The 17,402-nt window shown below is 38.1% G+C and overlaps 1 protein-coding gene across 4 annotated transcripts in view; it reads left to right on the forward strand.

Moving 5' to 3' along the window:
* The window catches only part of ASCC1 (activating signal cointegrator 1 complex subunit 1), a 100,198-nt gene that overhangs the window by 5,034 nt on the left and 77,762 nt on the right, over positions 1-17,402 (forward strand). For all 4 annotated transcript variants that reach the window (XM_055324926.1, XM_055324927.1, XM_055324929.1 and 1 more), the window contains 2 exons: positions 4,184-4,281; positions 10,886-11,064. In XM_055324926.1, the coding sequence (XP_055180901.1) occupies positions 4,184-4,281; positions 10,886-11,064 (277 nt within the window). The remainder of the gene's footprint in view (positions 1-4,183; positions 4,282-10,885; positions 11,065-17,402) is intronic.

Genomic DNA, 17,402 nt, shown 5'->3' on the forward strand with positions numbered 1-17,402 from the left:
CTTTCTTACCTAGTTATATTCTTCCTTAGGGAACCTTGCTTTGACACCATCATCCCTACCAACGACACTGATTACCGTATATTTTCATAACACCCTCTGCCTTTCCTTTGTAGAATTTTTCAGCCATGCATTTATATTTATTTGCGTACTATTTGATGTCTTCTCTGCAGATAGGAGACTTCTGGAAGGCAGGAATGTGTCTATTCAATTAATCTCCAGTGTTTGTCAAAGACTGGTATGCTTTCTTCAAGGTTGCCATTATGAATTTGCTTGGAAACCTTGTGATCACTTCAGTTGGTGCTTGCTTGCTTTCATGATTGCCTGCACTCTGTCTCACCACTATCATGGTTAGCTTATGTGGCTAACTGGCTTCTTTTGGGCTGACACCTGTAGAGATAGGCTCGCCTAGGAAGTGTGTAAATTGTTTTTCTGTTGTAGCAGGTGAATTAAGTCTGTTCAAGTTCCTCTGTGAAAGGAGATCTACAAATATGGAATCATATGCCTGTAAGCTCCAAGAAGCAAATCATTTTATTTTCACCAATCTTGAAAATATTCTGAAACACCTATTAAGGATGAAATCCTTCTCTTGGAATGTGGCCAAATGAGAAACCAAATGCTAAATCTGACAGCTCATTCTTCTTTAAGGTTCCAGTGACATTTTCTTCCAAAAAACAGGATTTTAGAAAGTCATGGTTCAGTTTCCTGATGAAATCAATGTAACAATGTAATTTCCTTCGTGTGTATATTTGCTACCACTAAGGTGTATAAAAATTCCTTAGATGTTTGATTCCAATTTCATGATCTTCTGAATTCTACATATTCTAAGTATTCATTATATTTTAGATGACTTGCATGTTAGATTATGTATTGGTTCTGCTCAATTGTAATTAATAGACAGTATTTACTAGGAAGATCTTTTTTTTTTTTTTTTAAGATTTTATTTATTCATGAGAGACAGAGAGAGGCAGAGACATAGGCAGATGGAGGGGAAGCAGGCTCCATGCAAGGAATTTGATGTGGGACTTGATCCCAGAACTTTGGGATCATGCCCTGAGCTGAAGGCAGGCATTCAACCACTGAGCCACTCAGGTGTCCCAAGATTTCTTTCTTATTAATCATTTCCATAGGTTCATTTAGATCAAAGACTTGACCAAACTGATTTATAATCAAATCCTAATGGTGGTAACATGTATCCATTGGCTAGATGTAATAATACTTTATTTTAGTTCCCGATATCAGATGCACATTAGAATCACCTGGGGAGCTTTTAAAACTCCCTATACTTGGGTGCACCCCAGACCAATTAAATCAGAATCTCTGAGAGCTGGACTCAGGCATCATTAGTTTTTGAATCTCTCCAAGTGATCCCAGTGTGTAGCCAAGATTGAGAATCACTTGATCTGGTAGGAATTTCTTTGTATATTTAATAAACGAGTCACCTTTTCACTGTGTATCTCTTATTATTGAAATGAATGTTTTAGATTCCCCATGTAAACCTCTTCTGAATCTGGCTATGCTGTTAATTGGAAAGATGTCATTATGAGCTTAATGAGGATAGTATGGACTGTACTGAGCTATGTGCCAGTCACTGGGAAGCCCTTTTATACATGATCACGTTTAATCTTTATTTTTTTTATTTTTTTTCACGTTTAATCTTTATAAGAACTTTATTATACTTAGTTATAATAATTCACTACATTTTTGTAAGTGAAGAAATAGGCTTAGAGTGGTTAGTGACTTGCCCAGGACTTGTTTGAGTCTAAAACTTCTTTAACCTCAACCATTTCCTTTCTAAAATGGCTAGACTATTAACACCTTGAGCCAGCTATTTTTGTGTGTGTGTATATATTTTTAAAGATTGTATTTTTAACTAATCTCTACATCCAACATGGGGCTCGAGTTTACAACCCTCAGATCAAGAGTTGCACCTTCTACCGACTGAGCCAGCCAGGTGTCCCAAGCCAGCTGCTTTTTGTAATAGGTTCTCTTCTGGCCACATGCTAACAAACAGTAGTCTGGGTGAAAGTACCCCTATTGATAAGGCCTGGAAAGACAAAAGCCGACAAAGTGGGTGCCATTGAATCTCTAGTCCAACACAGAAAACCACAGGGAAATTATGGCATTTTAGTCTTCTTCTAAACATCTTGTTTTTTTGTTTGAACTAGCTTACTACGGTGGATCTTAATGGAAGTAACTGGGCTGGTTATTCCATGTAAAAACAAATGCACAGTTTTAGACCTAGTCATCCATGTTGTTGGATACTGTAATTGAAATCGTAGAAGCTGAAATGCCGTTGATGATGAAGTTTTTTTCTCATTATAGTCTTCTCTTTGAGTCTTTAATGCTTTAAAGACTGAAACTTTTCTCCTGGGATCCAGTGGTCTCATTTACTCTAACACCTCTAATTACTATGGGCCCCAGAAGATAACCTTGGATTGTCAGATTTATTCTAAGTGGCCCAGGAAGTAATGTAAGTGAGTAAATTGAAGTAGAGTAGATGAAACGGAGTAGGGAGTGATGGGGATTGTGATGAGCCCCTGTTCCAGTTTTAGGGATGAGAGTAAGCTCCAGCCTATTATTGCTGTGAGTTGACAGATCTAATTTTTATTTTATTTTATTTTATTTTATTTTATTTTATTTTATTTTATTTATTATTATTAATTTTTTATTTTATGATAGTCACACAGAGAGAGAGAGAGAGAGAGAGGCAGAGACATAGGCAGAGGGAGAAGCAGGCTCCATGCACTGGGAGCCCGACGTGGGATTCGATCCCGGGTCTCCAGGATCGTGCCCTGGGCCAAAGGCAGGCGCCAAACCGCTGCGCCACCCAGGGATCCCCAGATCTAATTTTTCTAAAAAACCCGGAAATCTATATTTTTAAGGTGAAATTTCCCAATTTTTAGACGAAATCTCCTGAACAAAACATGTATATGTGAATTCAGCCTGAGAGTTACCTGTTTACTCTTTTTGCTTTTGAAGCTATTCTGGATAATCTGTCCTAAATGGTGGGCCCTTCTCTTTGCTAAGTTCCTTACTCTTACTTTATTTATCAAGGATAATTATTTTATTTATTTATTTATTTATTTTATTTTATTTTTTATTTTTTTTTATTCATGATAGTCAGAGAGAGAGACAGAGAGAAAGAGGCAGAGACACAGGCAGAGGGAGAAGCAGGCTCCATGCACCAGGAGCCCGACGTGGGATTCGATCCCGGGTCTCCAGGATTGTGTCCTGGGCCAAAGGCAGGCGCCAAACTGCTGCGCCACCCAGGGATCCCTATTTTATTTTATTTTTTAAAGATTTTGTGTTTTATTCATGAGAGACACAGAGAGAGGCAGAGGGAGAAGCAGGCTCCATGCAGCCTTATTTATTTTTTAAAATGATTTTATTTGTTTTTTTGACAGAGAGAAAGAGCACGCACACAAGCAGGGGGAGCAGAAAGAGGAAGAAGCAGGTTCCCCACTGATCAAGGAGCCCAGTATGGGGCTTGGTCCCAGGACTCTGGGATCATGACCTGAGCCCAAGGCAGATTTTTTTTTTTTTTAAGATTTTTATTTATTTATTCATGACAGACACAGAGAGGGAGAGAGAGGCAGAGACATAGGCAGAGGGAGAAGCAGGCTCCATGCAGGAAGCCCGAAGCAGGACTTGATCCTGGGTCTCCAGGATTACACCCCCGGCTGACGGCAGCACTAAACCACTGGACCACCGGGGCTGCACCCAAAGCCGATTTTTAACCAGCTGAGCCACCCAGGGGCCCCCAAGGATAATTCTTTTAGGATGAACTCCCAATTTAGTTAGTTTGCTCTCTAAAGGCCAGTGTTTTCCCTAAACTGGTTGCTGAAAGTGCCTTTTGAGATGATACCAGCTTTCTTTTTAATGAATTTCAGACCCAGATTTTGAATCTAATATTGAAGAGGCAACAAGTTTTGGACATGGCATGGTTATTTTTGTTTATTCATTAAATTGACTGTAGGGCATCATTTTGCCAATGAGTGCAATGCAGCACATTCTGTAAAGCTATACGACTTGTAATTTCTTCTACAAATATTGAGCCTTTACTGAAGCACTTTTCTGTAAGGGAGTATCTCTGGTCACATATGATTTAAACATGATGGAATTCTCTGTTCTGATACATGTGACTTAATATCCTTCCATTAATTAATTTTTCTTTATATTATAGGCATATAGTTGGAAAGAGAGGGGACACTAGGAAGAAGCTAGAAGTGGAAACCAAAACTTCTATTAGCATTCCTAAGCCTGGACAAGAAGGAGAAATTGGTGAGACTCGGTATATATAAGTTATATTTGCAGTCACTTTTGTGTGAGTGTGGAATAGTGTGACCCGATTTAGTGATTTTTTTTTTTTTTTAGTGACCCTGGGTAGAATTGAATAGCGACTGTATTCTTTATGGGGTTCTGTAACAATTGGCCTTTTTACAATATATCAGTATTGATCTCCCAAATGAGGAAAGATGTAGTTATACAGCCCTATCTTGATTGAATATCTGGGTCTTCAGTTTATACTTTACCATGTACTGATGTTATAAAAAAGCTTCCAGATTTTCTTGTGTATTAGGAAGATCCTTTTATGCCTTATTAGCTTGAAATGGAGTTTGTGAATTGTTTCAAGTTAAAGAAAACCATTGAGGTTAGCAAATTTGCAATAAAGTTCAGCACTTCCCCAGAAGGGTTCTCTTGTTTTTACCTTGCTTTGTAGACTGGGAAGGATATTATAGAAGTAATGATTAGAATAACAACCTGAATCAAGTAACTGCTCAGGTGAGGAAAAATAGTTCAGTATAAATTAAGTCAGAAAGTGTCTGTACTAGGTATCATTGTGAACCAAGAGCATAGGCTTGTGTTGTAAAATGGCTTTGAGTGAAGGGCACTGTAGGGAAGAAAATTTTTGGAAACTCATTCTAAAATGATAAGACTTTTTCAAAGTCCAATAAGTGCAGCAGCCACCAATAATAAGTTTTTTATAATTACCCATAGGTTTTATTAAGTTTTAGGGAAAAAATTACTAGTACTTGTTTCATTTTGTGCTATGTAAGAATAATCATCATAGCAGTTGCCTCTAGGCAGCTAGAGGCAGTTGACTGTAGGGCAGTGCTGTCCAAAAGGACTTTCTGTGATGATGGAAATGTTCTATACCTCCACTCTCCAGTGCACTAGCCACTAGCATGTGGGATTGTGAGTACTTAAAATGTGGCTAGTATGACTGGGGAACTGAACTTTTAATTCCGTTTACTTCTAATTCATTTAATTTCTTTTTTAAAAAGATTTTATTTATTTGAGAGAGAGAAAGAGAGAGAGAGAGAGAGAGAAAGTAAGTAGTGGGAGGGGCAGAGGGAGAAGCAACCTCCCTGCCCGGCAGGGAACCTGATTCAGGGCTCCATCCCAGGACTCTGGGATCATAACCTGAGCCAAAGACAGGTGATTAACTTACCGAGCCACCCAGGCACCCCTCTAATTCATTTAACTTTTAATTTAACTCATTGCGTGTGGGTTCCTGTATTAGACAGTAAAGGTAGAGTTTTCCTTAGCCCTTTGGTAATATCAGCAGACCCTAACATGAGAACTTTAATGACATTTTTTAAGGACTTTGATTAAAATAAATATTACAGATAGAAGATTAAAGATTAAAGAAATATAAAGAAAGTTAAAGAAAATTACAGATTAAAATAAAATTAAAGATAGAAAAACCCATGTCTTTCCTTAAGTTTTAAAGTTCAAGCAGCAAATATTAATTTTATAATTGCAGTAAAGTTCATTTCTTTATCTACTTTTTTCCTGATTATAAATTAATACATGCTTTCAAAAAAACCAAAAGCTTACAGAAATTATATGTGAAACATTAAGGGAAGTCTTAGTATAATGAACCTCAGACATAATCACTATTAACAGTTGAATGTATTCCTCATTTTTTCTAACCATATAGTAACTATAATAATTTTTATTGCAGTAAAAATTATAACATGCTATAACTGTGGAGAGCTTAGCCATTTTAAGCTATCGGAGTCATTCCAAAACATACCCAGGAAAGGGTAGGCGGGTTTGTAAAGATTCCATTTTGACTTAGAAAGCACAAATATTTCAGTGTGAAACCAAGTTTGTCTAATTGTTAAAAGTAAAAATTTAGTGGAACTAATTTAATGGAAAAAAAGGCAGATAAATGGGTATATTGGTCTTGCAGGGAAGTAGAGTATATAGAAAAATCAATTATTGGTTAGAGTAAGTTGAGTTGTGATGTGAGACTAAGGTTGCACTGGTGTGGTATTTGCTGTCATTTATTCCTTTTGCCTCTCTCACGTTAGAGATACTAAAGAAGGAAATGATCTGTTAGGTTCTAATTTGTCCTCAACAAGGATTTGGTCATCTAATCTGTTTTGAAGTCTCAGGTAACGGGATATCAGAAGATGCTTTCAAAATGATACTGTCGGGATCCCTGGGTGGCGGAGCGGTTTGGCGCCTGCCTTTGGCTCAGGGCGCGATCCTGGAGACCCGGGATCGAATCCCACATCGGGCTCCCGGTGCATGGAGCCTGCTTCTCCCTCTGCCTGTGTCTCTGCCTCTCTCTCTCTCTCTCTGTGTGACTATCATAAATAAATAAATTTTAAAAAAATAAAACAAAATGATACTGTCATTGTAGTTAGAGAATTGGTTTCTAAAAGTTCAATTGAGGGGATGCCTGAGTGGCTCAGCAGTTTAGCACCACCTTCGGCCCAGGGCATGATCCTGGAGACCCGGGATCGAGTCCTACATTGGGCTCCCTGCATGGGGCCTGCTTCTCCCTCTGCCTGTCTCTCTCTCTCTCTCTCTCTCTCTGTGTCTCTCTGTGTGTCATGAGTAAATAATAAAAATAAATAAGTAAAAGTTCAATCAAGCCCTTTGTCGGGCTCTCTGCTGGGTGGGGAACCTGCTTCCAGAGGGAGCGAGAGGGAGAAACAGGCTCTCCACTGAGCAAGGACTCTAACACAGGGCTCAATCCCAAAACACTGGGATCATGACATGAGCTGAAGGCAGACAGATGCCCAACCAACTGAGCCACCCAGGCACGTGCCTGCTCCTAATAAATAAATAAAATCTTAAAAAGTTTAATGTCCATGCCTTTAACTCTATTTTTCCTATCCATCCCTTGATAGAGTCCCTAGATGCTTGCCACTTGAATTCTGGTCTTCTCAGATATTAGTGTTTGTAGAATATTTCTAACTTCATTGTATTTGCTTTTTAGTCATGAATTGAACAACTTTGACTCTTTTCTGGAAATCAGTCTGAGCCCTTTTAAGTGAGTGTCCTTATCAGTTTACTGTGTTACAGAGATGAAACCACCTTCTCAATGAAAAAGAGTAGATTCAGCATTTTGTACCAGACTTTGACAGAAATAAAACATAAACATGACTTTTAAGTTTCCTTCCCTTCTGTTCCTTTTCCTTCTGGTTTCTCACCACAATTTGGTCTCTAGTAGAGATAATTTTTACTTTCCTTTAATTTTGTTCCAGTTTGCCTTTGAACCCTCCTTTATCAATTTCTCTAGCACAATATTTGAGTACCTGTTATGGATACTTCCCTTCACTAGCAGTTGAGTCTTTTGGATTCTCCAAGTGTTCTATCTGATAATATAAATGATGCTCTTAGAAAACACCATATATCTTTAATTTATCTTTAATGTATCTTTAATATATCTTTAATTTTATTACATTTTTTGGTTATTACTCCTGTCAGTTTTTGACTTAGGCAAATGGTTCTCAGGCTAACAGAGACTAACAGTCAATTCATTCATAACCTGCTTCTTTTCCTAGAATTTTCTATCTTGTTTCCTTGTAGTAAAATGGGTATGATGCTTTCATTCTTATTGAGGAATAGAAAGGTTGTTCTTATAGAAAATTTCAAGTGCAAAAAAAAATTTCAAATGCTCTAATGAAGAGTATTAGGATAAATAAATGGAATTACTTCTTTCACTTTGTAGTTGCATGGAAGGACAAACTGTGGTCTTTAAAATGCATAGCCCATTTTGCTACTATTACAATTAATACTTCAGTATTTTATATCATATTCATAAGTCTCTTTCACGGTTTTTTTTTCTCTTTCACAGTTTTAATAGTTTATTGAAATGCCAATTTTGTTCATTGTTCATATCTTTTGCATCTTTCTTTAGTTGCTGTTTTGAACCAAGCCCTGTCAGTTCTACAACTTAGAGATTTAATCTCAGTTTACACAGAGATTATGTAATCACTAAATGATTTTGTTTCTCTGCAGACAGTGGTCTATGCTTTGTGCTCCCACCTTTCATTTAGACAGAAAGGCATAGCCCAGATCAGAGAAGGCCAAATTATACCAAAACATGGACAGTTGGTATCCATCCATATAATTATAGATAAATATTTTACTTTAATTTTCTGTTTTCATACATATACAGTAGGATTATATATGTTGTAGTAGACTCTCCTTTGGTCCTTCATTGTAGTGAATTTCTAGTAATTACAGCCACCGTAATTTTTTTTCCCAGCCACTGTAATTTTTAAATTGAGGTAAAATTGACATGACAGAAAATTCAGTTTTTTGCTCTGAAATTTTTTTTATTGTTATTTGAATTTTGATGTCATATAGTCATACTTTTTTTGTGTGTGGCTAAAACGTATACAACATAAAGTTTACCATTTTGACAGTCTTTTTAAAAAGATTTTATTTATTTATTCATGAGAGACACAGAGGGAGAAGGGAGAGAGGCAGAGACACAGGCAGAGGGAGAAGCAGACTCCATGCAGGGAGCCCGACGTGGGACTCGATCCCGGGACTCCAGGATCATGCCCTGGGCCAAAGGCAGGCGCTAAACCACTGAGCCACCCAGGGATCCCCCCAACAAATTTTTTTAAAGGGAAATCTACACCTCATGTGGGGCTCAAACTTTACCTCCAGATCAAGAATCACATGTTCTATCAACTGAGCCAGCCTTGGGACCTCCCATTTTGGCCATTTTTTAATTTTATTTTTATTTATTTATTTTTATTTTTATTTATTTATTTTTTCCATTCTGGCCATTTTAAAGTGTCGAATTCAGTGGTGTGTAGTCCATTTACAATGTTGTATAATAACCACCACCACTATCTAGTTTCTTTTTTGTTTTTTTGTTTTTTTGTTTTTTTAGATTTTATTCATTCATGAGAGAGAGAGAGAGAGAGAGAGAGAGAGAGAGAGAGGCAGGGACACAGGCAGAGGGAGAAGCAGGCTCCATGCAAGGAGTCTGATGTGGGACTTGATTCCAGTACTCCAGGATTACGCCCTGGGCCAAAGGCAGGCGCCAAACTGCTGAGCTACCCAGGGATCCCTCTTTTTTTTTTTTTTTTTAAGATTTTATTCATTTATTCATGAGAGACACAGAGAGACAGAGACAGAGAGGCAGCACTATCTAGTTTCAGAACATTTTTATCCTCCCCAAAGGAAATGTTATACCCATTAAGCAGTCACTCCCCAGTCCTCCCTACCTCCAGTCCTTGGCTACCACTGATCTACTTTCTTTCCCTCTGCATTTCTGCATTTGCCTGTTCTGGCTCCTTCCTGTTAATGGAAGCATACAGTGGCACTTTGTAAATGATGTCTTACACTTAGTATAATGTTTTCAAGATTCATTTATATTTTTGCATGTATCTGTACTGTATTCTTGTTTTGGGGGGTGCTGAATAATATTTCATTGTATCAAGATAGGACTTTTTTTTTTTTTAAAGATTTTATTTATTTATGAAAGACAGAGAGAGGCAGAGACACAGGCAGAGGGAGAAGCAGGCTCCATGCAGGGAGCCCGATGTGGGACTTGATCCCAGGACCCTGGGATCATTCCCTGAGCTGAAGGCAGATGCTCAACCACTGAGCCACTCAGGCATCCCTGGCTTTTTTTTTTTTTTTTTTCTGGATTTTTTTCTTGTATTTCATATTATTTTTAAAAATCTGTTCTTTTTTTTTTTTTTCGAGTAAACTCTGCCTATAATATGGGACTCAAACTTATGACCTCAAGATCAAGTCACATGCTCTACTGACTGAACCACCAGGTGCCCTGTAAATACCTGCTTTTACTTCTTTGGATTTCTTTTTTTTTTTAATTTTTTTTTTTTTTTAATTTATGATAGTCACACAGAGAGAGAGAGAGAGAGAGAGAGAGAGAGGCAGAGACACAGGCAGAGGGAGAAGCGGGCTCCATGCACCGGGAGCCCGACGTGGGATTTGATCCTGGCTCTCCAGGATCACGCCCTGGGCCAAAGGCAGGCGCCAAACCACTGCGCCACCCAGGGATCCCTGGATTTCTGTTTAGGAGTAGAATTGCTGGTCATATGGTAGTTCTCTTTTTTTAGGAACTGCTGTAGCTGTTCTGTAGCTGCTGTACCATTTTACATTCCTACCTGCAAGGTATGAAGGTTTGCTATGTAGCTTTTTAAACTCATTTTTCTACTTCATCAAGTGGTCTTAAGGATATTCTGGTTTTATTTTGTTCTTTAGAGAGAGGTGGGGGGAAGGGTCATGGGAGAGGTAGAAGGAGAATCTTAAGCAGGCTCCATGTCCAACACAAGCCCAACACACAGGGCTCAATCTCACAATCCTGAGATCATGACCTGAGCTGAAATCAAGCGTTGGACGCTTAACTGACTGAATCATCCTGGTGCCCCAAGGAATAGATATATATATTTTTTAGGATATTGTTTTTAAACCTCATCCTGCTTAATTGAGTTCATTAGCGATTTTTTTTTACCTTTGGTAAAAAACCTTGTTCAGAAATTATGTACACATTTGGGACTGTTTGACTCTGCAGAAATGACAGTATTGAAGGTCACTTACTCTACAAGTTTTGGATGGTTGTGTTAAACATTCTCTCCCCTTTTTTTGCTTGCAGTAATCACTGGCCAGCATCGAGGTGGTGTAATATCAGCTCGAACTCGGATTGATGTTCTTTTGCTGACTTTTAGAAGAAAGCAGCCCTTCACTCACTTCCTTGCCTTTTTCCTCAATGAAGTTGAGGTTCAGGAGCGATTCCTGAAGTTCCAGGAGGAAGTACTGGAGAAGTGCTCCATGGTAAGCAGCAAACAAAACAGAACAAAGAGTTAAAAAGAAAAAGTACAAGAAAGGAGATTTATAATTCAGACAGTAGAAAGATACACATTTCTTCTTCTGCCAAAAAGGCTAGCCATTTCTTATGTTTTCTTTTTGATTCTGAAGTGAATAAAAAGTATAGATATATCAGCACATAAGCCTCTGCATATTACTGACATATTCTTTAAAAATTTCAAGACATGGGGCAACCCTGGTGGCTCAGCAGTTTAGCGCCGCCTTCAGTCCAGGGCTTGATCCTGGACACCCCGGATCAAGTCCCACGTCAGGCTCCCCGCAGGGAGCCTGCTTCTCCCTCTGCCTGTGTCTCTGCCCCTCTCTCTCTCTCTCTCTCTGTGTGTGTGTGTGTCTCTCATGAATAAATAAATAAAATCTTAAAAAAATTTCAAGACATAAAAGTAGTATTCTAATATAGATACTATTCTGCACCTTGAGGGTGGCAATGTTAATGAGGTGCCATTATCTGTAGATCTTCTGCCCTAGGTGGTAATGGCTTATTTGGGGTTAGTAACTAGAGGAAATTTGCATATAGAATTGTCATTCTTATGTAACAGTGAAATGCTCCTGACCAAGATAACAGCAGATAATCTAGATTAGAAAACAGGTGGTTTTTTTTGTCTTTTTAAAGATTTATTTATTTGAGATAGTATGAGCAGGGGAGGGACAGAGGAAAAAGCTGACTCTCCACCGAGTGGGGAGCCTTGATGGGGAGCCTGATTTGGGGTTCCATCTTAGGACCCTTCAGTTCCATCATATACTGAACTGAAGTCAGATGCCTAACCCACTGAGCCACCCAGGCGCCCCCTAGAAACAAGTTTGAAAACTCCTTGTGGGGACGCCTGGGTGGCTCAGAGGTTGAGCGTCTGCCTTTGGCTCAGGTCATGATCCCAGGGTCCTGGGATTGAGTCCCACATTGGGCTCCCGGCATGGAGCCTGCTTCTCCCTCTGCCTGTGTCTCTGCCTCTCTCTCTCTCTCTCTCTCTCTCATGAATAAATAAATAAAAAAAAAATCTAAAAAAAGAAAACTCCTTGTGTATATAATTTTGGACGATTTAAAGAAACATTAATATTTTTTTTAATTTTTATTTATTTATGATAGAGAGAGAGAGAGAGAGAGAGAGGCAGAAACACAGGCAGAGGGAGAAGCAGGCTCCATGCACCGGGAGCCCGACGTGGGATTCGATCCCGGGTCTCCAGGATCGCGCCCTGGGCCAAAGGCAGGCACTAAACCGCTGCGCCACCCAGGGATCCCAAAGAAACATTGATTTAAAAACATTTATGAATATATGTTTTTTGTTTTTTCTTTTTTTAATACACCTTTTTTACAGAAGGTTTAGAAAATAAAAGATGAATAAAAGTCACACATAATCTCACCACTGAGAGATAATATTGTGGCACATGCACAAATGTTTAAAAAAATAGAATTTGGCTTCTGTATGCTTCTATATTCTGCTTTCCTTGACGTTTTGCATTATACCATGATCATGGTTTTGTCATTGAACAAAAATCTTTCCTTTTGCTTTGGAGACAGGAAGGAAGTCATAGCAGTGATAACTAAAATAACATAATCTTATTTTGATAACAGTTCAGATAACTTGGTTTTTAGCGACTACTTAGTATTCTATTACATGGATATATAATGATGCGGTTTGAAGTGGTAGGGTTCAGAACGAACAGCCAAGAAAGTATTCTTGAGACCTCTTGGTTGCAAAAGCGTGGTTTTATTAAAGCACAGGGACAAGACCTGTGGGCAGAAAAAGCTGTACCGGGGTTATGAGGAGTGGCTTGATTATATACTTTCAAGTTAGGAGGAGGTTAGGAAAAGCCTATGTCTCTAAGGAACTTCGGGAGCAGGGTTTCTAAGACCTCAAGGGCAAACTGTTAGGACAAGATCATTTATTACTGTGTAGTAAAAACCCTAGTCATGAGACCCTTCAGAAGTATATTGATAGGCCATATGCTTAGGGGAGGATTGCTAACATATACCTTGGGGGATAGAGATAAAGGAAGTGTCCAAAGGAATTTTTATGTGTTATAGTAGAGTTACAGGATCCTGGGAGGATAATGTTAAGCTAAGATTGCCTTTAGCCCTTAACAGAGTATCAAATAAGGCAGCTGAGTTCCTAAAGGAATGTCACTCTGCCTGTTTGAAGGATTTGTCAGTGGGCTGTAAGTAGTAAGGAAATGTAATTTTTCTTTTGCCTTTGCTTCCCAGATCACATAATAATAATTTATCTTTAAATTTTTTTTCATTGTTGTAAATAATGTCATTATGACTTTTCTTCTGTGTATATTTTTCTGCACTAGTCTAGTTTCTTAGTAAATTCCTGAAAATGGAAAAAGAGTATGTGCATGTGCGTTTGAGGGTTTTGATATATATTTCACATTACCTTCAGGAAATGCTAGAACACTTCAGTGTCAGACTAGTTTTCTTTAGTTTCCTTTTCCTACCCTTGCCAATATTGGTGTTACTATTATTTTAAGTTTTTTTTTTGTTTCGTTTTTTGTAATCCAGTTGACAAAAAATATTAGCTTGTTGCTTGGTTGTTCATTTATTTGATATTGGTGAGATAAGACTTTTTCATATATTTTTGTTTCTTCATGTCTTGTCCCATTTTTCTCTGAGCGTTCATTTTTTAAATTTATTTTTAAGAGCTTCATGTATATTAAGAGGATCAGTATTACTTCACAATTTACACTTAACATTTTAGTTTATTTGGAATGTATCTTGATATATAACAAGAGGTAAAGTAGCTTTTTTAAAACCTGTAGTTAACTAGTTATCAACAAGAATTTAAAAATCTTTTATTTTATCTTAAAAATTATGTAGTAAAATGGACTTCTTGGGGTGTGTTTAGATTTTTTTTGTGTGCTTTTTTTGCTATCTTTATATCCTCTTTGGTGAGATGTCCACATCTTTTGCCTATTGTAAAATTATTTGTTTTCTTACTGTTGAGTTGTGAAAAGTTCTTTTATATTTTTTCTTGTTACAAGTCCTTTCAAGGATATGGGATTTCCAGATATTTTTTTCCAAGCCATGGCTTTTCTTTTCATTCTCTTACTAGTGCCTTTTGCAGAGTAAAAGTTTTAAATTTTGGTGAAATCCAATTTATTAATTTTTCTTTTATGGATTGTGCTTTTAGTGCCATGTCTAGGAACTCTTTGTTTAACCCCAGGTCACCAAGGTTATCTGTAGCATTTTTGTAATTTTACTTTTTTTTTTTTTAAAGATTTTATTTATTTATTCATGAAAGACACACAGAAAGAGAGGCAGAGACACAGGCCAAGGGAGAAGCAGGCTCCATGCAGGAAGGCCAGTGTGGGACTCAATCCCGGTATTCCGGGATCACACCCTGATCCAAAGGCAGACGCTCAACAGCTGAGCCACCCAGGCGTCCCATGTAATTTTACTTTTTTATATTTAGATCTATGATCCAGTGAATTTTTATATTAGGTGTGACATTTAGGTCAAAGTTCATTTTTATGCATATAGATGTCTATCTATGCTGTGTTTTTTCAATAATTACATGATTGAGAGGAGTAAAAGCATACAGAATGAAATAGAACAGTGGTTGATATCTTTGGTTCTTGAAACAGATGAACCTGAGTGTGATTCTGGGTTCCTCGATCTGTGTAGACTTGGACAAGTGAACCTTTCTATCTTTTTTAAGTAGCTTTTTTTTTTTTTTAGATTTTTATTTATTCATTCATGAGAGACACGCAGAGAAAGAGGCAGAGACACAGGCAGAGGGAGAAGCAGGCTCCATACAGGGAGCCAGATGTGGGACTTAATCCCAGGTCTCCAGGATCACACTCTGGGTCAAAGGCAGGAGCTAAACTGCTGAGCCACCAGGGCTGCCCAAGTGAATCTCTCTAAATCCTTTTTTTTTTCCCTTTTAAATATGCTCCATGCCCAGCATGGAGCCCAACATGGGGCTCAAACTCAAAACCTGAGCCAAGATCAAGAGTTAGACACTTAATTGAGCCACCAAGGTATCCCCTCTCCAGACCTTTATAGCTTGCTTTGTAGGAAGGATTTAATGAGGTAATGTAGAGTACTAAACGTGGTGCTTGAAACATAATAAGCATATCATAAATGGTAGCTACTACTTCTGCTATTTTTTTAATTTTTTTTAAAATTTTTTTATTTATGATAGTCACACAGAGAGAGAGAGAGAGGCAGAGACACAGGCAGAGGGAGAAGCAGGCTCCATGCACTGGGAGCCTGACGTGGGATTCGATCCCGGGTCTCCAGGATCACGCCCTGGGCCAAAGGCAGGCGCCAAACCGCTGCGCCACCCAGGGATCCCTACTTCTGCTATTTTTATGACTACTTAGATTAAAATTATTAGTATTCCTTGGTGTATTAAGAAAAGATGAGGGTTGTCTTTAATAGTTGTGTGCTAGGTTAATGAAAATGTTCTGGGTGAAAGTTTTTACAAGATTCTTCTGTCTATTGTTCCTTTTTTTCCCCTCCTTTTTTCTTTTCCTTTCCTTTCCCTTATCCTGTTCTATTGCTCTAGCTGGGTCTTTTTTTTTTTTTTTTTTAAAGTGGGCTCCATGCTGGGTGTGGAGCCCACATGGGGCTTCAACTCACAACCCTGAGATCTGAGATCAAGACCTGAGCTGAGATCAAGAGTCAGATACTTAACAAGTTGAGCCACACAGGTGCCTCTCAAACTGGCTCTTAAGTGTTAGAATATAATGAAATATAGATACACAGATACAGAAGTATTAGAATCCAAGTACTTGTGTGGGACTGGGAGTCGGAATTGATAAAATTGATTATTTAAGAAGGAGACTACAGCATGGGATAAGATATAGAGAAGTTGAATCATTGTGCTGTACACTTGAGACTAATGTAACATTGTGTGTCAACTCTACTCAAATTAAAACAAAATTTTTTTTAAAAAGGAGGCTACCGGGACACCTGGGTAGCTCAGCATGTCATCTGGAGTCCTGGGATCCAGTCCCACATCGGGCTCCCTGCATGGAACTTGCTTCTCCCTCTGCCTCTCTCTTTGTCTTTCATGACATTTTAAATAAAATCATTAATAAAAAAAAAAAGGAGGCTACAAAGGTGAGTAGATTCAGACTGGGAAATATGAGTAGACAGTATCGTTATATAACCCATTTTTAAGTGATTAACTTGATATTTATGTGCTTGAACAAAGGCACATCTGTAAGCCAAATACTACATATATATATAAAATTAGTAAGTCATCAGAATATTTTTTTTCCTCTCAGCATTTTATAGCAAGATAATTTCATTTTCAGTAGAAGGTGGGATAGGAGAAAATCGGGAACCCTGAAGTTTCAATATGGGCTGGTAAATTTGGGCCTGGGGTGCTGGCAAATTTTGGAATTAATTTTACCTTGTAAATACTAACATTGAAGCTCAGTAGTTATATATTTTTTTTAAAATGTTAGAAATATTGGTATGTGACAAGCAGCCTGTAATAAGAAGCCTTTTTTTCTGTGTGTGTGTGTGTGTGTGTGTGTGTGTGTGTGTGTGTACACTTTCTCACTTTTCTTTTGGCTCTTGACTTGGGCTGACAGGGAACAAATACTGGAGAATGATTACTTTAACTCAACTGGAATGAGATTGGCCACTGTGAATGTCATGCTGGCCTTAATCAGTCCAGAGTGCTTCCTTCCTGCTTTCAGGGAGACTCCATAGTGACATTGCTTTCTTCCTCCATCTAAGTCAGGTTCTGATAACAGCAGGGGAGCCCAGGGTAGAAGAGTAAATAAGTAGTAAGAGATCATTATCTACCTATTATATGGAAGAAATTTTTTGTGAATTTCATTTTGGTGTTAGAACAATAGAAAGATGGCTGCAAAAGTCTTTAGGCATTTTCCAGTGGTACTCTGAATTTATTACCTCTATTTAGGGGAGTTCCCTTCTAGTAGCTTTTTTTTTTTTTTAAGATTTTATTTTTAAGTAATAATCTCTGCACCCAGTGTAGGGCTCGAATTTACAACTCCAAAATCAGGAGTTGCATGGTCTGCACACTGAGCCAGCCCAGCACTGCGTCCCCCCTCCCCCCACTGTCCTGTAGCTTTGAAGAGCATTGAGATAGGAGTTGTTTCATGAAAGACTATGGCATTCAGTCTTGATTTGGTTCCTCTGACGTTCATTTGTTATCTCTGATCATTTCTTCATCTCTAAAATAAAGGGCTCAACATTCTCCTGTTTGTAGGAAAGTGATGACACCTGTTGGTATAAAGTTGGCTCTTCAAGTTTTTGAGTTTATAGATGTATTTGTTATATACATTTATTAAAATAAAGTTTGTCATAC

This window comes from Nyctereutes procyonoides, unplaced genomic scaffold (genome assembly GCF_905146905.1).
Source record: "Nyctereutes procyonoides isolate TBG_1078 unplaced genomic scaffold, NYPRO_anot_genome, whole genome shotgun sequence".
In the NCBI taxonomy this organism is placed as follows: domain Eukaryota; kingdom Metazoa; phylum Chordata; class Mammalia; order Carnivora; family Canidae; genus Nyctereutes; species Nyctereutes procyonoides.